This window comes from Cervus canadensis, chromosome 7, assembly GCF_019320065.1.
Source record: "Cervus canadensis isolate Bull #8, Minnesota chromosome 7, ASM1932006v1, whole genome shotgun sequence".
Classification (NCBI taxonomy): Eukaryota; Metazoa; Chordata; class Mammalia; order Artiodactyla; family Cervidae; genus Cervus; species Cervus canadensis.
The window spans coordinates 46,820,534-46,845,188 of NC_057392.1; the positions used below are offsets into that span (position 1 = coordinate 46,820,534).

Below are 24,655 nucleotides of genomic sequence, written 5' to 3' on the forward strand. Positions count from 1 at the left end.
GCCCCTTTCTGGACAGGAGAAAACATTGCACCCGCCGCTCTGGCTGCTAGTGAGAGCCGCCGTTTTAGCTGTTCGCCTTTCTGCCGGAATTATGCTGGACCGTGAACACCTCAGAATCACATGCCTTAAATGAGATCATGTTCTTCCGTGCCCTTCGACTCCCCTCTGCTACAGAAAGGCCCCGTAAGCTTTGGTACACATGAACCTTTCACAGCCCCACTGCAATGCAGCCGCAGAGGCAGGGCCGACCCTGCGAGCGTGAATGGCAGAACTGCGCCTCAGCTCCCCTCTCCCTGGTCATCTCCACCTGCAGCATGCGGAATCGCCACGTCTGGACGCAAAGCAAAACCTGCACTGATAATCCTTGCGTCACGATACTAATAAAAGTAATGCTAACGTTCCCCGTCTCTGTACCACTTCTCAGCCGGCACACTCAAAACATTTTGCACGGTACTAGCTACCTTAAAACCTCACCTTCCCTTGGGAGAGGGGTAAGTACCTCTGCTTATTTGGCTGCATTTTTCTCTAATTCACTTGCGTTGGGAATTGATAGGGGGATTCGATTTCTTTCTAATCATCCCTATGGGAAAACGTCTTAATATTTGATGAACTTCTGCATAAGAACTTTTTTTTTCCTATTTACAAAACGTTGTATTCCCTCTCTTCTTACCTCCTTCTCCAAAGTAACTGCGCTTGTGTGGAAGCATTTAAGTTATATCATCCTCATAACAGTTTAAACTATCTAACACATTTGCATGTAAGAAAAAAATCAGGGACAGGTATTCTGTTCATTTAGAAATCTCTGCCACCTTCCCCCTATGCACTTCCTAAAATTTCTCTTTGCATAGAAACCAGCCAGTGATCTAAAGTGTCTCAAACCCACAATAGCCTGTACTTCTTTTTTTCCCCAAGACGAAAAATACAACCATAAGAGTAGAGTGAATCAGGTGAAGACACACCTATGAAGGGATACAAGAAACTTAAATGGTGGAGGAAGGTTTGGGCTCAAAAAGATCCAAGAACAATATTCAGCATGTCAAGGAGAATAACGTGTATGCTCCTGGCACAATGTGCTTGATTTTACTACTGTTCCACTCCGCAGCTACCATCTCTTTCCCAACTGCTAAGAACTAGGCAACTGGATTGTGGAGAAGTACAAGGGAGACCGAGGTTTTCTTGAATGTTTTCACTCACTTCAGTCATTCACCTTGTGAACTTGGAAGAGTGTCTGGACTTCATAATCATCTTCAAAACAAGAAGTAGTTATACTTAATATATGTTAATCTTTATTATCTCTAAGATTCCTTACCGTTCTAAAATATTCTAAACACAAGATATTTTTCTACATACTATCCTTCTCCCACTAGAAATAACTTCTGCAATCACTACTTATTTGTAGGAGCAAACCACAGGGAGGAACATTGGATTAAGTTCTTAATTTTATGGAAGAAAATTAATGCATTTAGAGTATGGATACATTTTGTATTTCAGGCAATACAGGACAGATAATAAAAATCCCAAATGTGTAAAATTCTCCCCACACCAGTTTATAAAGATTCCCTTTTATCCTGATCTTCTCCTCCAAACTGAAGCCCCATACCAAATCTCTTTAGCTCTAAAGGGAACATGCTTTGGGGTTTCATGAAGCAATCCTAGCTGTTGTGTTTCTCCAAGGGCTGAGGGTTTCAGAGTCTCAGAGCAATCACCCTGATTCCAAAGGGAAAAACAAGGAAACAAGAGGCATTGTAGTTAAGGGTAGATCGGCCACACACAAAGCCATACAAAACAAAAGAGCAACCTGAGACATACATAGCAACAGTGAAGAGGAAGAAAAGCCAAGAAATCAAAACCGGTGCATGTCCAAGAAGTTGACCAGCCAGTTACAGGGCTGGAGATAAAAGGTCAACCCTGCAATTTGCTGGGGCACAAGAGGCAGGTGTTCATTTAATCATATATTCATTGAGCAGTGGCGTTATAATAGGCCCGGAGGGTAAAATGCTGAGCAAGATAGATGGTGTCCCTATCTTCATGTAGCTTGCAAAGAAAAAACATTTTCTGAGCATGTACTGTGAACATTTGCTGAACATGTGCTTTGACACTGAGCGGACAGCGTTTGTCTTCAGTTCAGCAGTTAAGTCTTCAGACCTAAGTCAAAATAAACAGAATTCAAGCAGCTGCCGCTTTTGGAGGCTTAATTTCATACAATGTAGATAAGACAATGTCTAGGATTGCCAGACAAAATACAGAACCAGTTAAATCTGACTTTCAGGTAAACAATGAATAATTGTTTAGTATAAGTTTTGTCCCAGGTTTCAGATAAACAGCAATTTTTTTTTTTTTTAATTTATTTATTTGGCTGTGTAGGGTCTTGCTTGCAGCACATGGGCTCTTTTGTTGCTCCTCATAGTACATGGACTTCCTTGCCCTGGGGCATGTAGGATCTTACTTCCCCAACCAGGGATTGAACCCACATCCTCTGCATTGCAAGGCAGATTCTTAACCACTGGGCCACCAGGGAAGTCCAGCAATTTTTTTTTACCACAGAATATTGCAGTAATATTTAGGATATATTTATACTAAGCAATTATTTGTTGTTTATCTGAAATTAAAACTTAACCGGGAGTCTTATACTTTTATTTGCTAATCTGGCAACCTTAACAACACCATACCTATTAACATGTGCTAGCTCTCTTTTCACAATGTGCATAGAGATCTATATTCTCTTCAAAGGTAAGCACAACTCATATATTTAACTCAGTTTTATTAGTTTGATATATATTTTAAGTCCCCTCCTTTTTTCAGCTTTATTGAGGTATAACTGACAGACAATAAAAGACATATTTAAAGTGTGCAGTTTGTAGACGTGTGAAATATATACCTGTGAAAATACCACCATAATCAGGATAATAAATTTATCTATCATCTCCCAAAGATTTCCTGTGTGCCTTTACAATCCCTCTCCCCAACCTCTACCTAAGCAACCACTGATATGTTTTCTGTCACTAAAGATTTGCATTTTTGGAATTTTATATAAGTGGAATCACACAGTATAAACTCTTTTATATATGGATTGTTTACTCAGCATAATTGTTTCCAATCTGTATGCTTTTTATTATCTTTCTTGCATTATTACACTAACTGGGGACTCTAGTACCATGTTAAATAACAATGGAGAAAGTGGACATCTTTGACTCGTTCCCAACACCAAGGGGAAAGCATTCAGTCTTTCACCATTAAGTATGATGTTAGATTTTTGTTGTTGTTGACGCCCTTTATCAGGTTGAGGAAGTTCCCTTCTACTCCCGGTTTGCTGAGAGTTTTAGTTATGAGTGAATGGTGAATTTTATCTAGTGCTTTTTCTGCATCTGAGATGACCAAATGGTTTTTCTTTCTAAGTTTATTAATATGGTAAATTATATTGGCTGCTTTTCAAATGTTAAACCACCCTTGTGTTTCTAGGATAAACCTACATGGTCATGGTGTATTATCCTTTTTTTAAAAAAAAAATCTTTATTTTGGCTGCACTGAGTCTTCAGTGCTGCATGCGGGCTTTCTCTAGTTGATGCGAGTGTAAGCTGCTCTTAGTGGCGGGGCACCGGCTTCTCATTGTGGCGGCTTCTCTTCTTGTGGAACACAGGCTCTAGGTGTGGGGCTCAATAGTTGTGGTGCTTGGGCTTAGTTGCTCTATGGCACATGGGATCTCAGACCAGAGATTGAACCTATGTCCCCTGCCTTGGCAGGCAGATTCTTAACCACTGGACTACCAGGAAAGTGAAAGTGAAGTCGCTCAGTTGTGTCCGACTCTTTTTAAACCCATGGATTGTAGCCTACCACGCTCCTCCATACATGGGATTTTCCAGGCAAGAATACTGGAGTGGGTTGTCATTTCCTTCTCCAAAGGATCTTCCCGACCCAGGGATCGAATGCGGGTCTCCCGCATTGCAGGCAGACGCTTTATCATCTGAGTCACAACTGCATATCAGGGAAGTCCCTGTATTATCCTTTTTATATATTGTTAGGTTTAGTTTGCTAATATTTTGTCAAGGATATTGTTTCTTTTTTCATGAGTGATATTGATGTGTTTCCTTTTCTTGTAATGTCTTTGATTTTGGCATCAGCTGTTGCTTTTCAGAAGAGTATTTTTAGAATTCATACTGCTGCTGCTGCTAAGTTGCTTCAGTTGTGTCCAACTCTGTGCGACCCCATAGATGGCAGCCCACCAGGCTCCTCTGTCCCTGGGATTCTCCAGGCAAGAATACTGGAGTGGGTTGCCATTTCCTTCTCTTTAGAATTCATATGTTGATGTAATTTGTATTATACTGGAATAAGGGAACTATTAATAGATATAGCTTGTATTCTATGTAGATACAGTATGTATTAAGTATGTATTAGTTAGGTATGACTATTATTATTATGCCTAACTCCTTGGGGCTTCTCAAGTGTTGCTAGTGGTAAAGAACCTGCCTGCCAATGCAGGAGACACAAGAGACATGGATTCGATCCCTGGGTGGGGAAGATTCCCTGGAGGAGGGCATGGCAACCACTCCAGTATTTTGCCTAGAGAATCCCATGGACAGAGGAGCCTGACAGGTTACAGTCCACAGGATCACAAAGAGTCAGACATGACGAAGCAACTTAGCATGCACACAACTCCCTTAAGCTCTTGTATGTACGGTATGGTTTTCCTTCTCTTTTCTGCTCAGTTCTTTACATTACCCCCTTTGCCAGTTTTCTGCTGCAGTACCTTTTCTTTGCCACCTTGCCACAGCTTCCTTTTCTCTTTTGTATTGCCCTTTTCTTTTGTTCTAAGTGTTTCTAGCTGTTCTAGTCTTCTGCCTTTCAATCTCAGGATTTATTCATTCATTTATTCAGAATTTGAGTCCCTACTCTGGGCAACACACTCTGCTACACAGTACAGCGTTACAGCCGAGAACATGACAGGCAGGGTAGCAGGCGTGGCTGGAGAAATGACTAGTCTCCAGTTCCCTGGTCATTAGTTTTCTTTGACTAGGCAACCTGCTTGGATAGATAGGGGAACTTGAAGGGGAATTCTTCCTGCACTCAAGGGTTGGAGCTCTAGCCTTCTCCTTATTAGGCCTTGTCTTCTCTGGGCAGGACAGGGGTTCTTTCAACCAAAGATTCTAGGTCAGTTCACTGAATGACTAATTGTGGAATTTTCTAAAGCTACACAAATTTACATAAATCACACAATTTCCCTCTAGTTACATAAGGATTGTTTCTTTTAAAAAATATTTCCTCAGTTTCCTCAATAGATAAATTGGTCGTCTAAGAAAGCTCTGGATAGCCAGGACTCTAGGCTTCACATACTGCTGGACAATCTCAGTAAGCTGCAGACAGCATGACTCTACAGAATGTATATCTAAGGATATTCTTTTATAAAACCATGCCAAAATGATCAAATTCAGGAAATTTAATATTGATGCAATTCTATTCTCTGACTATAGTCTATATTCTAAATTTTGCCAATTATCCTAATAAATAATTATCCTTTATAACAAGGATAATTCTATCTTCTATCTCCTTCCATCAGAAAAAGTTTGTCACCCTTTCTTAGTCTTTTATGATATTTATGTTTTTGAAGGTTGAAAGCAATCAGTGCAAAAATTTTCCTTCAGTCTCATTTTCTTATTGCCACCGTATGATTAGATTCGGTTATTCACTTTTGTAGGAAATACTATTAATACATAAGTGATGTGGGGTCCTTCTCAGTACTTAACATCAGGAGACACATGATGTTATTTTATCTTATTGGTGATCTTTGGTCACTTGGTTAAGGTGATATCTGCCACATTTCCTCATTGTGAAGATACTTTTTCCCCTATATACAATGAATAAGTAATCTTTGAGGAGATGGTTTGAGACTGTGTAAATAGTCTGTTTCAGAACAAATTTTACTAACAGCTTTAGCATCCATTGATAATTCTTGCCTGAATCAATTATTATGATGGTGGCTACAAAATAGTGATGTTCTAACTCGGTCATTCCTCTACATTCATAAGTTGACATTCAACTGTGAAAAGAGCTTTTACCTCCCTGCTCCCTTTCTTCCTTCCTTTTTCTATTTATTTATCTATTTGCATACTTACTTATATATACACATATAAGTTTCCATAGAAGTTCACAGATTCATCTCATGTTCAGTAAGTCTCTTTTGAAAAGGAAAGGGGTGCAGAGTGTAAGGGTTGTGCTTACCTTTGAAAAGAATGTAGATATGTATACATATCATGAATTAACTCATTTTGATGCTCAAATTGCTTTAGACTTGGCAAGTAGACAACATCCCTTAGCTTTTAAATTTTGAATGTTTAAAAAAATGCTAAGAATAATTTTAATGAATACAATAAAAATAAAGTATTCATGACTTTGATATTTGTTGAATATATTCAAGAAGACTTTCTCAAAACCAAATTTTTTGGCAAATAGATAACTGTAATAAGCTTTAAAAACCTGTTATTTGAATAAATGATTCTTGAGTGAATTTTGCTTTCTGCCAGTGGAGACGTGTTCAATCCCTGGGTCAGGAAGATCCCCTGGAGAAGGAAATGGCAACTAACTCTGGTATTTCTGCCTGGGACATCCCATGGACAGAGGAGCCTGGCAGGCTATATGGTCTATGGGAAAAAAGTCGGACCCAATTTAGTGACTAAACAACAACAAATGGTACTCTAAGGCCAACTACCATTTGCATAAAAATTGCATCCGAGTAATCTTTAAAACAGATTAATCAGGATCAATATAGTTCTTCAGATTTTTTGAACTTTAAAATATTAATCCAGCAAGCAGTTGCTAAGTAAGGTGTTAGTTGCTCAGTCGTGTCCTAGTCTTTATGACCCCATGAACTGTAGCCCGCCAGGCTCCTCTGTCCAATGGGACTCGCCAGACAAGAATACTGGAGTGGGTTGCCATTCCCTTCTCCAGGAAATAAGGCCATTACATTTATGTGACAGTTACTGAACCCCAATGTTAGATATTCTTGCATATTTGACTTTTTGCATTTGAGTCTCAGATGTGATGCATAAAATTTTGTTAATCATAATCCTTGGTTCATGGTATACTCTCATCATTTTCCATGCATGGCCCATTTTCATTTGGTTAGCTAATTATTTTAAATAGCTTATTATAATTAGTTATGGCTTCATAACTAATTAGATATTTTTGAAATTGTGTACCTACAAACCCATCATTCAAAACAAAAGCTAGAACAGACAATAACTCTATGACCTGGCAATTTCACTTCTAGGTATGTACCCAAGAGAAACCCTTGCTTATGTATAAGAAGTGACATATAAAAGAATATTCATAGCAGCACTGTTTACAATAGCAAAAACTTGGAGACAATCCAAATGCCTATCAGTGGAAGAAAACATGAATAAACCAATGCATTCACACAATGAACTATTATATTGCAGTCAGAATCAATGAACTACAGTGACACGCATTATAAACAAATCTTATCAATGTAATATTAAGCAGAAAAAGCCCTCAAAGAATAAATACAGCTTAATATCATTTTTATAAAGTTAGAACACAAAAATTTTATGGATAGAGTCAAAGAAACTATTTAAAAAGAGAAGCAGTGGAATTATAAACAAGGAATTCAGAATATGGCTACCTGGGGTGAGGGAAAGCAAAAGGATGGGGTTGGGGAGTGGGCGCATGGCTAAAGCTTGTCATGTTTTTTAGCTGACTGCTTTAAAGAACATTAAGTGTAGGGAATTCCCCAGTGGTCCAGTGCTTGGGACTCCCCGCTATCACTTCACAGTGCCCAGGTTCAACCCCTGGTTCCTGTGAGTTGTTCAGTGTGGACCAAAAAAAAAAAAATGTAAACCCAGTTTTGGACATATGAGGAAATTCCTGTTTTCTATAATTTTTACCACAATTTTAGCTCTAGAATTTCCTGATAATGCTGACTTTCATGTAAATATATATTAAAATCATGTGGCATTAATTTGGAATTATACCATATGCCAAGAAATGAAGTTGATACATTTGTAGAAATAGAAGGTTCTGAAACCCCAATGACTAACACTGCCCCTTTCTTAAAAAGTATAACCCTTTATAAGGAAGATATGAGAAAGTTTGAACAAATAGTATTTTTTATATAAATGGAAGTTGGAAATCACATTTTGCATTAAAATTCTCTTCCCCTTTTAATTCACAAAAGTTTTCTCAAGTTTGAAAATTCCTAAAAGTCATGTATTATTTTTAATAGAGTAACTAGTTTTTATGTAGTTAAATTAGATCCCTCCCTAGCAGAGTAGTGGTGATTCTGTTGCCTTTCCATGGCTCTAATCCCAGCCTCCTTGTTTGCTACAGCTACTGTCCAAGTTTAGGCCTGGATTTGCAAACTAGTAACACAAAGGGTACATTTATCCTATGGGCTTTTTTTTTTTTTTTTCTTGGCTTGTGTATTATTTACATTGGTTTCCTTGGTGGCATAGAGGTAAAGACTCCACCTGCAACGCTGAAGACCCAGGTTCCATCCCTGGGTTGGAAAGATCACCTGCAGAACAAAATGGCAACCCACTCGGGTATTCTTGCCTGAGAAATCCCATGAACAGAGGGCCCTTGCAGGCTATATAGTCCATGGGGGTCACAAGAATAAGAGAAAGTTTGCAACTAACAAACAACTTTCACACTTTAAAAAAAAATGTGGCCAATATTTTAAAAATTGGAAATTTTACTTAAAATGCAGATTCCAGTTTTACTAAAAACTCAGAATATTGTCAAACATTCAACTATAGCTAAGATGAGACTTTCCTTCTTGGAGGAGGTATGGACAGTCCAGTTCAGAGTTTCAGCCATTCTCCTACAACTGGCTCATTTCACTTACAGGCATTACCTGCTTGGCCTCTATAGGGACGTCCAACCTCTTCTCATATCCCTTCTTTTGCCCTTCCCGCCAACATAGTACATACCCATTACTGCTTCACATTGTCAAAAAATAACTTTCTAAGCAGGTTTGATCAAATCACTTCTTGATATGCTCATTGTTCTCAGGATAAAATCCAAACTCAGAATGGCTTCATGATCTTGTCTGCCTGCTCACTCACACCATTCTGTTTCTCACCTCTTCCCAGCTCTGATTACTACTCAGAATCAGCTGTTCCCAAACCAACTTCCTCATGTCTGTGCTTCCTCTCCTCACCTTCTCTTCCTTTCTCTAGGTTAAGTCATCAGTTCAGTTCAGTCGCTCAGTTGTGTCCGACTCTTTGCAACCCCACGAACCGAAGCACACCAGGCCTCCCTGTCCATCACCAACTCCCGGAGTTTACTCAAACTCAAGTTCATCAAGTCAGTGATGCCATCCAGCCATCGCATCCTCTGTCGTCCCCTTCTCCTCCTGCCCCCAATCCCTCCCAGCATCAGGGTCTTTTCCAATGAGTCAAAACTTTGCATGAGGTGGCTAAAGTATTGGAATTTCAGCTTCAGCATCATTCTTTCCAGGACTGATCTCCTTTAGAATGGACTGGTTGGATCTCAAGAGTCTTCTCCAACACCACAGTTCAAAAGTATCCATTTTTCAGCACTCAGCTTTCTTCACAGTCCAACTCTCACATCCATACATGACCACTGGAAAAAGCATAGCCTTGACTAGACGGACCTTTGTTGGCAAAGTAATGTCTCTGCTTTTTAATATGCTATCTAGGTTGGTCATAACTTTCTTTCCAAGGAGTAAGCGTCTTTTAATTTCATGGCTGCAATCACCATCTGCAGTGATTTTGGAGCCCAAAAAAATAAAGTCTGACACTACTTCCACTGTTTCCCCATCTATTTCCCATGAAGTGATGGGACCAGCTGCCATGATCTTGGTTTTCTGAATGTTGAGCTTTAAGCCAACTTTTTCACTCTCCTCTTTCACTTTCATCAAGAGGCTTTTTAGTTCCTCTTTTCGGCCATAAGGGTGGTGTCATCTGCATATCTGAGGTTATTGATATTTCTCCCGGCAATCTTGATTCCAGCTTGTGCTGCATCCAGTTCAGCATTTCTCATGACGTACTCTGCATATAAGTTAAATAAGCAGGGTGACAATATACAGCCTTGATGTACTCCTTTTCCTATTTGGAACCAGTCTGTTGGTCCATGTTCAGTTCTAACTGTTGCTTCCTGACCTGCATATAAGTTTCTCAAGAGGTGGGTCAGGTGGTCTGGTATTCCCATCTCTTTCAGAATTTTCCACAGTTTATTGTGATCCACACAGTCAAAGGCTTTGGCATAGTCAATAAAGCAGAAATAGATGTTTTTCTGGAACTCTCTTGATTTTTCCGATGCTCCAGCAGATGTTGGCAATTTGATCTCTGGTTCCTCTGCCTTTTCTAAAACCAGCTTGAACATCTGGAAGTTCAGGGTTCACGTGTTGCTGAAGCCTGGCTTGGAGAATTTTAAGCATTACTTTACTAGCGTGGGAGATGAGTGCGATTGTGTGATAGTTTGAGCATTCTTTGGGATTGCCTTTCTTTGGGATTGGAATGAAAACTGACCTTTTCCAGTCCTGTGGCCACTGCTGAGTTTTCCAAATTTGCTGGCATATTCAGTGCAGCACTTTCACAGCATCATCTTTCAGGATTTGAAATGGTTCAACTGGAATTCCATCACCTCCACTAGCTTTGTTTCTAGTGATGCTTTCTAAGGCCCACCTGACTTCACATTCCAGGATGTCTGGCTCTAGGTGAGTGAACACACCATCGTGATTATCTGGGTCTTGAAGATCTTTTTTGTACAGTTCTTCTGTACATACTCATCCTTAAAAACTGCTCTGACATCAGTCCTCCAGGAAATCTTTCCCCAAAGCCTTTCCCTCCTGCTCTTCCTTTGTGACACCAAAGCAACCTGAGCTCTTGAGTTTGTGAGTTCTTTATTAAAATTGTTGTGGACCCCAAACACCACCAACAGATGTTAAACCTGCATAGGCTGAAATGGGGTTAACCCTTCGTGGATTAAGTCCAGCGTTATTTTCGAGTCTAGACCTCCCACCGAGTTTGGCCCCAAGGGTGAAGTGTGACAGGCATGTTTAAGAGTCCACTCCAGTAGGAACTCTGGAGACTAGTGCAGCTTTACGTTTCAGGCCCCTACTGCCCGTGAGGTGCACTAGGGAAAGCTAGGAGCCAGGGTCTGAAGTCCGCGGCGAGCGCAGCTTCGGATTGGATAGGGCGGTGCATGCCGGTAGCGGCTGGGCCTTCGAAGTGCTTGCTGGGAGTTGTAGTTCACAGAGCCGGAAGTAGTGGGTGGCAGGGCTAGAAACCGCAGCTGAGGCAGCAATCAATGCTGCTGCCGTCACCCGGCCGTAGTGCATCACTCTGAGCCCACCCGCCGTGGGTGCCTCCTTAATTCCCGAGGAGCTCTGGGAGCCCTGAGGGGCGAAGCGACCGGGACGCCTCTCTTAAGAGGCGACGTCGCAGCCCCGGATGCGGCCAGAGGGCGCGGGAATGGAGCTTGGCCGCTGCGAGGAGGGCTTGCCGGAGGAGAGCAGGTGGGCTGGGGAAGGTCGCGCGCGGACGGATGCGCTGAAGCCGGGAGAGGCTTGGGAAGGCTCACAGAGCCCGAGGAAACAGACAGGAGGACTACTCTTGTGGGCGACTTGTTTGGGAAGAAATTCTGAAAGGAGAGACGGGGAGGTTAGATAGGGCGGACGAGGGAACGGGCTTAGTGAGAGAGAAGGAGGGAGGATAGGGTATGCTGAGGGCGGGGGGCGGTGGAGGGCGTGCAGTAGTGGGTAAAATTCAGACCCAAGGCTGCTGCTGGGGAGGAGGTGGACATTGAGAAGTGCTGCGGTGAGATTTCATAGGCCAGAGTCTGTAGATAGCAGTAGGGGACAGGTGGGTGCCCCGACTGAAACTTGCGGTGACAGCAGTTCAGGTCAGTATTAAGAAGGTTGAAGTAAGAATTTCTGGGAGCAAAGGTTAGGCATTTTGAGTGGCCTAGAGAGAAGCTTAGGCAAAATGAGTGTGAGGAAGAAGGCGTGAAGGAGGGCCTGTGGATGAAAGTGGGCGATTGTAAAGGCAGTGGAATGGGAGTGAGGGCTTGCTAATGAGACTAGCAATTGCGTGTGTGCCCTTTGTCAATGCTGGATCCCTGTCAGACAGTGACAGGACCTCCCTGTATTTAAACGCGTCACTCCTTACCCACATGGAAGCTGAGCGATTTCCCGTTTATTTATATGAAACTGCTATCGAGTTCATACCTTCTAGAAGTTAGAAAAGCTGAATGTTGGCTTGGACTCCAGCTGTACTTCTGTGTAGGTGTTGCTTCATTAATAACTCTGGTCTTAACCTCTTAAGAATCTGGAATGGACAGGATAGAGCAGGAATGTGGCTTAAAGAAGTCCTTCTTGACTTTTAAAAACATTCAGATGGGGACTTCCCTGCTGGCCCAGTGGTTAAGACTCTGAACTCCCAATGCAGGGGGCCCAGGTTCAATCCCTGGTCAGGGAACTAGATCCCACATGCTGCAACTAAGACCTGGTGCAGCCAAATAAATGAATAAATATTTAAAAAAAAAAAAAAAACATTCAGATGTAGTTAGAGTCTCCGGAGCAGCTAGAATCCAAAGACTGGAATATTTACCTCTGAAAAAATATCAACAGGGGAAAATTAATGAGATTTCGTACATGGGTGAAGACCTGGCTGTTTTAAAGAGTGACTCCTCTTCTACGTGCGCAGTTAGCCTGTGGCCTGCTGTACAAAACGTAGGATGACAGGACTTGGGCTTACTGCGAGATCTGTGAATGATGTGTTCAGTGAAACTGAAGAGCCTACTTCCCTTTTCCATGTTTCAGTTTCTGCTTATGTATATTTGGCTCTTTATTCTTCCTCCAGATGTCTGTGAAATGCTTCTTGTAAAAAGTCCTATATACTTTCTAAACAAATTTTAGGATTATTTTTATTTTCCTCTACCAGTTCATGTGGAAGAGGCTAGGTTTGAAATTCAGATTTCCTCCCAGCTGAGTTATTTATTTATTTAGTGTATTTAACAAATACTTATTTACTATATGCCAGGCATTGTTTAAGAGCCTTACAAGGGTTATTAAATCCTCATAACAGCTGGGTGAGATAGGTACTATATTATCACCATTTGACAGGTGAGGAAGCTAAGACATAGACAGGATAAATAAGTTGCCAAGGTCATACAGTAAATCCTTGGTGGAACTGGGATTCAGGCAGGCTCTACTTCTAATATCTATGCTATGCTACCTCTCGCTGTGCTAATATGCTGGGACAAAGAAATGTATAAGGTAATAAATTTTATAGCATTCTTTGCCTGTCGTTAACGTTCCTAAGGCTTCTCCTTTGCAGGTATCTTTTTCTATTTTTCTTTCCATACTTGCTTCTTTACCAAGGAACTTTAGTCAAAACTTAATTTCAGCAGTGGGATTATCCCCACGAAATCACTCTTAATGTTAACATAGCCTACTCTCTGTTGGTGACTAGTTAACTTAGAATAATATATTTAACGGGACTTTGTGGCGCTGATGTGGCCGATTTGTGGGACTTTGTGGCGCAGAACTCTTTAGTTCTGCGTAGTCAAATGGTAAATAAAATACACGATTTGTGCCTGAGAATTGAGGCACTGTGGCTGGGTCACTGCAAACCTGACCTTTCTTTGGCCAATAAAACACCCAATTCAGAAGACATCTTCTTGATGAGATGGCATCATTTTTTTTTTTAGTATATGAAAGATAAAATAAAATTATATTCTGAAAGCAGTTGATGGAGTGAAATGTGCATAAGCTTTATAGCCAGGTAGAGCTGCATTTGAATTCTAGCTCTACTGCTTAACTTGACTTATCCAGTCTGAATGGGAAGAATGATGCCTTCCTGACTGGTGAGGATTCAGTAAGGTAATGTGCAAAAAGCTCCTCAGAGAGTGCTGATATATACTGAATGCAGAAAATGTCTACTTCCTTCCCCTCCCCAGTTTTCTTGACATAAGATGAGTGTGTGCTCTTCCAATTGCTGTTTGCAATGATATTATTGCTTGTGCTTCCTCCTTCTATGGTTTCTCTATCCAAATTGAACAAACTGGGGACTGGGGTGTTGGCCCAGAATTTTTTTTTTTTAATATTTATTTATTTGACTGCATCCGATCTTAGTTGTGGCATGTGGGATCTTTCCTTGTGATGCACAGGCTCTCTAGTTGTGGCATCTGGGCTCAGCAGTTGCAGCGCACAAGCTTAGTTGCTTGGTGGCATGTGGGATCTTAGTTCCCCAACCAGGAACAGAACTCAAGTCCCCTGCATTGCAAGGCGAATTCTTAACCACTGGACCACCAGGGAAGTCACTTGGCCCAGCTTTTAACTTCATCCTTGGAGTGGAATGTCATAGATTCCCCTATTGCTTTACATCTAGCTAGTAATCACTAGAAAAATGCTTTAGTGCTTAGGGATGACACTTCACTTTTCCTAGACTTTCCTAAATACCAATTGTTTGGAGGGTGTCTGGTGAAACTACTGAACCGTAATAGGAATGGTTCTTCTATCATTGTTGTGTTACCCTCAGCTGACTTGGACTATACCATCTCCTTCTGATCTTGGAATGCGACTACTTACAAAGATTTCCCAGTTTAGTGATTCATATAGTCAGAATTCAAGTAGTAGGATACTTTTTAGTATCTCCAGACTGAGCTCATTTCATTGACCAAAACCTGTTCCTCCTCTGTCCTCTGTCTCAGTTAATAGGGTTTTCCATTCAGTCAGCCAAGCCAGAAACCTAAGTGAAATTTGATACTTCCCTCTCCTTCATTTGCCGTATCCAAGTAGTCCCTAGGTCCAGTGAGTTCTGTTTCTGATTTTTCTCCTGAAGCTTTTTTCCCCTCCATTTCCAAATATATTGGCTTATATTGTTTTAGGAATGGCCAAATGTAGGTGCTTAAACAAAAATTTGTCCCTGTCTGTGTGCTGTTTTTTCTGATGTGTTGGCTTCATTCTCAGCAGTTTTTTCTACAGGATAACCCTTGGCAACTTCAAGTTTAACAATCCATCCAAAAAGAAGGAAAAGAGCAATGCCAATAGGTATAGCAAAAGTGAAAATTTTTGGACTGACTTATGTTACTGTTTTTGTTTTATTTTTAATATTACTGTTCTTGTAATCAGGGTATGAAATATGTTGCTCCATCAGGCCTAAGTTATATGCTCAACCTTGGATCCTGGCATAGGGTGATCCTTTCGTGGTACTTCATGGACCAGGTCAAGTGCCAGAGGAATGATTTCCCTGTGAAAAATCAGTATTCTGATACCAAAAGAAAGAGGCATGAATTCTGGGCAGATGTAAACAAAATAAGACCTTTATTATTTCTCATTGTGGATTCTCCCAGTAGCCTCCTGACTAAGCTCCCAATCTGAACCCAGTCCCTCAATTCCAGATGGCCTCCACATTGCTACCAACATAATTTTTCCAGAAACAAAGTTACTATAGTATTTTGCTCAGAAATGTTAAGTGATTCCTCACTGAAAATAGAAAGTCAAAATTTTTTCTGGTATTCAATATGAAGTTTCCAGTTACAAAACTATGATATTCACTCACTCTTACATCTCCTTCCTCACCATTCTGATTCCCGCTCCTCTACATCCCCTGCATTACCTCCTCCTTTGCCTGGAGAGCTCTTAGTCATCCTTTAAATAATGCTCCTTTAGAAGACATCGTTGACCTGACCTGTTCCGTTTCTCTTATTACAGTACTTCTCACTACATAGCATTTTTTTTTTTAATCAGTGCCTATTTCCCCCATTGCACTCTGAATACCCTGAGAGCTGAGGACTCTCCTTCTTTAACTATCATAAGCCTGGTGCCTAGCACAGTGCCTGGCATATAATTGGTATTCATTGAATATTTGCACAAGGAGTGAAAACAGTAACAATTCGGTCATGCTTCTTATGGTCCGGCAGGTGTTATTGGTATTGTTGCTATTGAAAGGGCCTCTTCTTTTTCCCCTTCCTCTTTATTCATTTTTCACGTTTTCACGTTAATTTTCATTTTCTATTTCTTCCCTTTCTTTCCATTTTTCCTTTGACCATGCTCTGAAAGTTTATATAGCACTGATGGTAAAGCAAGTGGATCACATGATTTGCGGGCAGTCCACACTGCTAGTCCAATTATTTGTACACACCTCCGCCCCACAGAAACATAACTCTGAAGCTTTGGGGGAAAATTCTATTGTCAGAACCCAGGAGCAGGAGATGTATCAGCTGACAGCAGGGACCATAAGCTGAAGCTTTTCTCAGTATCTACTATCCGCACAGCTGTTTCTGCTTTTTATAGCTACTTTATCACTTCTTCCATAAATGGAGTTTTTTTCTGTTTTCTATTTTGTTTTGTAATCTTTCCTTCATATACAACCTACCTTGGTGTTTATAGACCAGCTCAGTCCAACATGATAGCCACTGAGGTGATTTATGTCTAAATTAGTTAAAATTAAATAAACATTTAAAATTTTGGTTTTTTAGTCACACTGCACAGACTTCAAGTGCTTAATGGCCACAGTGGCTAGTGGCTGCCATACGGGACAGCGCAGATACAGAACATTTTCAGCAACACAGACAGTTCAGCTGAACAATGCTGCTGTGGATTTAAATCTGCATTTTTTCAGGAATGAACTGCAGCATGCTTACATGTTTTTAGTTCGTCTGGATCAGGATCACTTGTGATCCAAGGATCACTTGTAGTATAACCTACAGTTGATTTGGAGGAGAGAAACTTTTTATCATAAGATACTTTTGAGAAAAAAGCAGTAAGAGTCATAATGCCATCCCTGGTCACCACCTTCACCTCTTCAATCACTTCAAGATTATGATTTTATTTTTGCCTCCTAACCTCCTAGAGAGTCCTTTGAGAGTTTTAAATTTTCCGAGGGTCTCCCCCCCCCAATTTATTCTACTTTTGTTATTTGTTCAATGTTTTATTGTTTTCTAATCAGAGAATATATTTATACTACGTCTTGAGAATCTGTTGACTTTTTTTGTGTGTGCCTTAGTACAAGGCCAGTTTCTGTGACTGTTCTGTATGTCCTTTAAAAAAGTGTTCCTCAGGATGTAGTTTTCCAGATGTAATAGAACAACTTTATTAATCATAGATTATTCAGCTCTTCTAATCACTTTTTTACTTTTAGTTTTCATGATCTCCCATTACCATTGTTTTTTCTTTTCTATTTCCATGTTTCTTTTTCTTTTCTGCAGTTTTTGTTTTGTGTGTGTGTTGTTTTGCTTGATATGTTTTGAGGTCATGTTATTAGATACATAAGAACTGATGAGAGCTGTATCTTTGTTATTCCTTCTTTGTCTTTCAAATATTCTTGCCTTGAATTCAACGTAGATATTAATATAGTTTCCTCCTCCTTTTTTTGTTTGATTGGCTGTTTTATTTGAAATAGTTGAGTTTATTCCATTGATACTTATTTTTATCTCATCTCGAGTCTTAATTCTGTCATTTTTCAAAACTGATTTTTATAATGTTCTCCTGCTGTTTTCTTTCCTTAGCAATTTTTGAAATAGTTTAGTTTTAGTTCTCATGCTCATGCTCAGTTGTGTTTACTCTTTGCAACCCCATGAACTTTAGCCCACCAGGCTCCTCTGTCCATGGAATTTTCCTGGTAAGAATACTGGAGTAAAGTGCCATTTCCTACTCCAGGGGATCTTCCTGATCCAGGGGTCAAAGAGAGACTCTTTCGTCTCTCGAGTTGGCAGGTGGGTTCTTTACCACTAATGCCCCCTTGGAAGCACCAGTTTTAGTTCTAATGATGGTTATCTTTTACTTTAAAACTCCCTAAAACTGAGGTGACTGAGGCAGTATCTTTCCTCCTTTGCTTTTGCTATTGGAGTGCTGGTGTATGCACTGGTGTATCTTACTTGTAAAGCACTCTTCTCCTCAGACAACCTAAGATGTAACTGTAAGGTAATGAGTTTGGCTTTCTTATGTGACTCACAAAATGAACTCTGTTTTCTTTCATTCTATTCAGTAAGCAGATTTGAGTCTCCTGTATACAAGATCATCCAATATTGAGGAAGTCTTTCTGGCTATCTTGCTTCAGTGAAAGCACCATGAACATTAAAAGGGCTTTGGAATCTGTGCTAAGAAGCAATTTGACCCTGGTTTAAATGCAGTTAAGATATTCTTTGGACATTGAGCACTGTGACTAGTTCTAATTATGTCACAAACTGTCCAATCCCAGAATTTTCTCTGAAGCAGAACGGGTAAGAAAGGTTTATACTAGGTACCCCTTCTGATTTAAAAAATTGGGTTTATTAGATTTATGCTAAGAACGCTTATTGTGGCAAATAGATGGAGGAACAATGGAAACAGTGAGAGACTTTATTTTGGAGGGCTCCAAAATCACTGCAGATGGTGACTGCAGCCATGAAATTAAAAGATGCTTGCTCCTTGGAAGAAAAACTATGACCAACCTAGACAACGTATTTAAAAGCAGAGACATTACCTTGCCAACAAAGGTCCATCTAGTCAAAGCTATGGTTTTTTCCAGTAGTCACGTATGAATGTGAGAGTTGGACTATAAGGAAAGCTGAGCACCAAAGAATTGATGCTTTTGAACTGTGGTGTTAGAGAAGACTCTTGAGAGTCCCTTGGACTGCAAGGAGATCCAACCAGTCAATCCTAAAGGAAATCAGTCCTGAATATTCATTGGAAGGACTGATCCTGAAGCTGAAACTCCAGTACTTTGGCCACCTGATGTGAAGAACTGACTCATTTGAAAAGACCCTGATGCTGGGAAAGATTGAAGGCAGGAGGAGAAGGGGACAAGAGAGGATGAGATGGTTGGATGGCATCAGTGGACATGAGTTTGAGCAAACTCCGGGAGATAGTGAAGGACAGGGAAGCCTGGCATGCTTCAGTCCATAGGGGTCGCAAAAAGTTGGACACCACTTAGCAGCTGAACATTAACATTAGATTTATGCAATGGAAGTTCAAAGGAAAAGGAAAGTAATTCTACTATTACCTGTTTGACGGTGGTACTTTCTGTAGATTATCCTTTATTAATCAGCTGTTCTATCTGTTTTACAGATAAGGGAACTGAAACTTAAGGAGTTTAGTGACTTGCACAGCTGGTTTGTGCAGAGCCAGGATTCACATTCAGGCTGGCCTGACTATGAAGCTTATTCTCTTTCCACTGAAGACATTTTCTGTCTGCATATTAAAATAGAAAAGAAATAGAAAAAACATGGTCCTTTTCCTTAAGGAAATCAACCATATACCAGTAAATAATTTTTTTAAGGATTAATATTGAGAGGAATGATATAGTGGCAGCGTGTATTGTGGAGTTTCTAACAAAAAATTTGGGGAAAGACTGAACTAGAGCTGAACCTTAATCCCTGATTGGGACACGAAGAGAATCATTCCAAGTGGAAAGGTCTCCATGAATAAAGTCATGGGAGTAGGCATGAGGTTAGCATGTTTGCAATTGAGTGTGGTACAGACTGTCTTCAAACTGAGAAGTACTGAGCAGGATGGAGATTTTTTGAACTAAGGAGTTTGCATATCATTGGTGGTTAGGTTTCTGACATAAGGGATTTTCCTTCCTTTTGTTAAATCTACTCATTGTTAACATTAAAGAAATTTGATGTCATTAAAATGTAGTATGATTAGTAAAGCATTTGTTGAGTAGGTATAAAGTTACCAGCTTGCCTTCTAGACATTGAAGTTCCCTCCTAGACTTTGAGATTCTGCTATCAGCCACTAAAGGGATGGGACTACCAGTGGTTAGATTCTTCTAAGTGCCTTAGTGCTGAGAGCTGTATAATAAAGTCAAGTATGTTTTTTCTATAAGCATATTATTTATTTAAAAAGCATCATATAAATATTTAACTACATACTCTACAAATTAAATACTATATAATTAAAAACAGAAAATATAGAGCCAGATAAGAAGAAAGTTAAATGCAAATTAAACATTGTAGTTTCTTGCTACGTCAGTGTTATAATACTTATTTCCCTAATTATGTTTTTCCCTGCTTTAAGAATGAATCCATTACTTCTTTCCAGGAAATGCTTTCTGGCATTAAAAGTCCTAGGTGCTTGCCTGACCACTGTCTGTCAGCATAAGATACCTTTGATACTTGAGTATTTTAAAAATCCTTTATGGTACTTTCCAGCTTCTTGTTTGCAAACTTGGTACATATTATTGACCTTTCATTAATTGCTAGCCTGATGGAAGGTGGAAATAGCTCCTCTCTTATCTACATTCCCCTTATGTAACCAAAAGTAAACACTGTTAACATATCACTATTTCTTTTAGTATATGTATGTTGAGATCACAAATATAATTTTACATTCTGCTTTTTATACTTTTACATACTTTCATTAGCTTTGGAAACTCTTCCTAATAATATATTTTACTGGTTTCATGATGTCCCACACGTGGATGTCACATACCTCTCCTTGAATTTCAGGGATCACATCATTATCTGACTTGGGACAGCCTGACCTTCAACTTGGTCTCAGGTAGATACCACATTCCAATCCAGATGACTGGCATGCTGTAGATGGGATATGCTAATAAGTTGAAGCTGTTTCTTTTTACCACTAAAAAGAGCACTGAATGTAGAAGATATACCAATATATATTTCTTGCATTGAATCTCATTTTACAGTTGCACAGTACTCACTATTTACTATTGATTTCACTTATTTTTAGTGATTAGTTTTATATTGGCTTTATGGTATAACACTTCTTTAAAAAATGGCATTTATTTATTACTTTACTGTTTTAACCTGAGTGTCACTTTTAATTGTGATTTGGCATGCTTAAGACTAAGTTGGCATTTAGGGAAATGGTTTTTCTTGGGTATCCTTATTTGAGTTGCTTAAGTAATTCCTGTTACTTTTCAAAGAATGTAGTCAAAATCCTCCAAAAAGAAAATAGATAGAACTTTATTCTGCAGTTGGCTTTGCTGTTTGTTGATAAAAATAATTCAAGTAGAGATGGATTATACTGTCCCTTGCCACTTGGGCCTAGTTCTTTCTTGACATAGGGTGAGATGCTTAGAAAGACTTGCTTTTAATTTATGGTGATTAAAGAAGAACACTCTGTGGGACTTTCCTGGTGGTCCAGTGGTTAAGAATCCCCCTTGGAATGCAGGAGACTCAGGGAACTAAGATCCCTCATGCCTTGGGGCAACTAAGCCCTGCACACTGCAACTAAGACCTGATGCAGCCAAATAAATAAATAAATATTTTTTAAAAAAAAGGACCACTCTGTATACTTGCAGAAGTGGCTCTACAAAGGACTGCTTTGAGGCTCATCTAGTCCTTGCCTGTGCCTAGAGGAGGTTACATGTGAATGTAGGATACCATTCAAATAATTATTACCAAACAGGTTTAGCTTAGGAAAGACTGACCTCAGTTGCTAACAATCTGGGTCAACGATGAGGAGGAATATTTTACTTCCCATGGTGATCTATTGACATCTAAGATTCAAATATGAATGGATTAATCCAGCCACTATGTATGGGCTTCAGTTGAATTTAGTATTTTAACTCTATGAAAATGAAAACAAAACAAAAAAAAAAGAAAATGAAAACAATATCATTAGGAGAAAGGATCCTAAAAAAGGCAAAGACACTAAAGAGACTGATTATGTAAATAAAAAAATTTTTTAAAGTTTACTTTTACCTCTACATGAGCATGTACCAAATATAGATGATTTGGTACATCTTAGAGTAAGAGCCACATTCTTCTGTAGCTTTGGTATCTCAGGGACACTTCATGTTGGGGAAGAAAAGTTCTTCAGTTCATCCAGAAGTTGTTAATAAATCTGAATGCTCAAGGTTTCTAGAGTTTCAGTGCTCTTTGTAAAATTTTGGGATCAAAGCCCTAGGATTTAGGGTACTTAGTGTCTACATGCAGGATTTATGATGATGTTCTTTGATGGTTAAACTAGTAAGATCAATACAGAATGAATCAGAACACAGATACGCAGAGTCACTTGAGGAACCAGACTGGCTCTCAGGCCTGCACAACTTGACTGTAACCTATTGGAATTGTGTCAGTCAGAACAGGCCAGATTAACCCTGAGGAAGCATAGGAGATGGAGAATCACTGAAGCAAAAGTTGGCAGTCAGTTGGCCTCTGTGATGGCAGTTTCTTACAGTACAACAATAAATGGCCTTTTAATGACCACCTCAGTCCTGTGTGCATCTTGGTTACCTTGAAATATCTTTCAGAACTGGTTTAGAAATAGAACAGGGGAATGGCCAACAGGTACATGAGAAAGTGCTCCACAAGACCAGTCATGAGGGAAATGCAAATCAAAACCAGAGTGTCATCTCACACCTGTTAGAAGGGCTAACATTTAAAAGTCAAGAGACAACAAGTGTTGGTGAGGATGTCGAGATAAAGGGACCCTAGGGCATTGTTGGTGGGATTATAGACTGGGGCAACCACTCTGAAAAACTGTGTGGAGATACCTCAGGATATTAAAGATAGAATTGGCATATGATCCAGCAATTCTCCTTCTGAGTATATATATCCCAAGGAAACAAAATCACTATTTCTTAAAGATATCTGCATCCCCATTTTCATTGCAGTGTTATTTAAAATAGCCAAGACATGGAAACAACCTACTAACATGTTTCCTAACATGGAAACAAACACTGACAGATCAATTGATAAAGAAAATGCCACACACTCACAGACACATACACGGGAATATTATTCAGAAGGAAATCTAGCCATTTTTAACAGCATGAGTGGTGGGCATTATGCTAAGTGAAATAAATCAAACAGAGAATGGTAAATAAGTATTATCTCACTTATATGTGAAATCCCCAAAATCCAAAGCCCATAGAAACAGAGAACAGATTGATTACTAGAGGCAGAGAATGAGGGGGTAGGGGAAATGGGTGAAATGGTCCAAAGATACAAAGTTGTAAGTCAGTTTTAGGGGCATAATATACAGTATGGTGACTATAGTTAACAGTTCTGTATTGTGGTAATATATTTGAAACTTGCTAAAAGAGTAGATCTTAAAAGTTCTCATCACAAGGAACAAAAGTTATAACCGTGAGGCGATAGATGTTCACTGAACTTATTGTGGTAATCATTTCACAGTATATACATATATCAAATCATTATGTTGTATGCCTTAAACTAATATAATGTTATATATCAGTTATATCTTAGTAAAACTCAGTGGGGGGAGAAATAGATCAGAGGAGCCTGGTGACTCAAGTGTTTAATGACATAAGGTTAAAAAAACCTGGTGTCTCCCCATTTGAATAAATTCTTGATCTTAAGGGCTCTAGAGTAGAAGATCAGAGTGAGATCCATCTGGCTTTTCCTTTTTAGACAATACTTCTGTACCAGACGTAGCTTCATTCATTTTATTTTGTCTGCCATTACTCTATTCATCCACTTTTCAAAAATGGCTTAAAAAGTGTACAAAATGTATGAGAAGTTAGTTTTGAGCACTGATCGAGTTAAAAAGGATTTCAATTCAGAACCCTGCTACCCTTGTAGCTATTTAAATGATACTAAAATGGTTATGGTAAAAGTCCCTTGAAGAAATTATAACCATCCCCAGGACTGTCCTTGAAGGGGAAAGAGTCGTGTTCTAACAAGATATGAAAAAACTAGGTAAAGTGTATAGTGTAGCAGTTGGAGGCCCAAGAGGAGGAGTTTGATACCTCATCTCCTCATGTTTTCCTTATCCATTTGATTCTGTGCATCCAATTCTTTTTATTCAGTTGCAGCTGGTTTTGAATTTTTATTGGGTAAGAAGCTGTATTGAGAAAATGCTGGGAATCTGGGAGGAACCTTGAATACCATCTAGGGCAGCAATTTTTAGACTTTTCCACTGAAGTACTTCAGATGATCCAGGAGAATAAGCCAATAGTTGATTGACTGGGGGACGTGTCGTGGCTTAGTGCGAGCTTAGGACATTCTTGCCTCAATTTTAGCTTAAAAAATCATGGGAGAAAATCATGGGCAATTTTTATGCTTATCTATAATATTTGTGTACAAATATATATACTTAGCACTGGAAATACAGTTAATAAAAAGTTGTTTTTTAACTTTTTTGTTCAGCCAAAGGTTTCTGGTTTTCAGCAAATGCCCTTCATCTCTTTATATAGTGCTCACATAATGTCGTTTCCCAACTGAGCCACTGGGGAAGCCCAGAAATGGATCTTACTGGCTCACAAGCCAAGAAACACAGGGTATGGGCTACTTGTGTGAGGATAAAATGATAGTAGATGAAGATCACCTTACAAAGCACAATATGCTATGTAAATATGAGGGCTTTTTTTTTTTTTTTTTTAATTTTAAAATCTTAGTGTTCTTTATAGCTTCAGTCCTCTCAGAATTGGGTCTTACACCCAAGTGAAAAATTAATAGGGGAGAGAATGTTAGGATGTGGGACAGGAAGCTTCTTACCTTAGACTTTCTGTGGCATGGTATGATCGAGTACAACAAAGAAACTAACCATTGGTATAACTGATGGCTTTGCAGGAGGGAGCACTGGCAGTTGCTGGGTAATTTGAAGACTACTGTGGAGGGTTTAGTGTCAGCCAACAGCCCCAATGTCTGGTCCAAGTATGGTGGCCTGGAGCGGCTTTGCAGAGACATGCAGAGCATCCTCTATCATGGGCTCATCCATGACCAGGTATGTATACTGCTTCTTTTCTTTTTCTTGCCA

At 39.6% G+C, this 24,655-nt stretch overlaps 1 protein-coding gene across 8 annotated transcripts in view; it reads left to right on the top strand.

The window, feature by feature from the left end:
- Positions 1 to 39: 39 nt before the first annotated feature.
- RUBCN (rubicon autophagy regulator) overlaps positions 40 to 24,655 on the top strand; it is a 61,607-nt gene continuing 36,991 nt past the window's right edge. For 3 of the 8 annotated variants that reach the window (XM_043473232.1, XM_043473231.1, XM_043473234.1), the window contains exon 1: positions 24,469 to 24,622. In XM_043473232.1, coding sequence (XP_043329167.1) covers positions 24,584 to 24,622 — 39 coding nt within the window. In that variant the 5' untranslated portion in view covers positions 24,469 to 24,583. Of the gene's footprint in view, positions 492 to 11,242; positions 11,492 to 20,412; positions 20,465 to 24,468; positions 24,623 to 24,655 lie in introns of those variants that run through there. The other 5 variants (XM_043473229.1, XM_043473233.1, XM_043473237.1 and 2 more) reach the window with 4 other exon arrangements.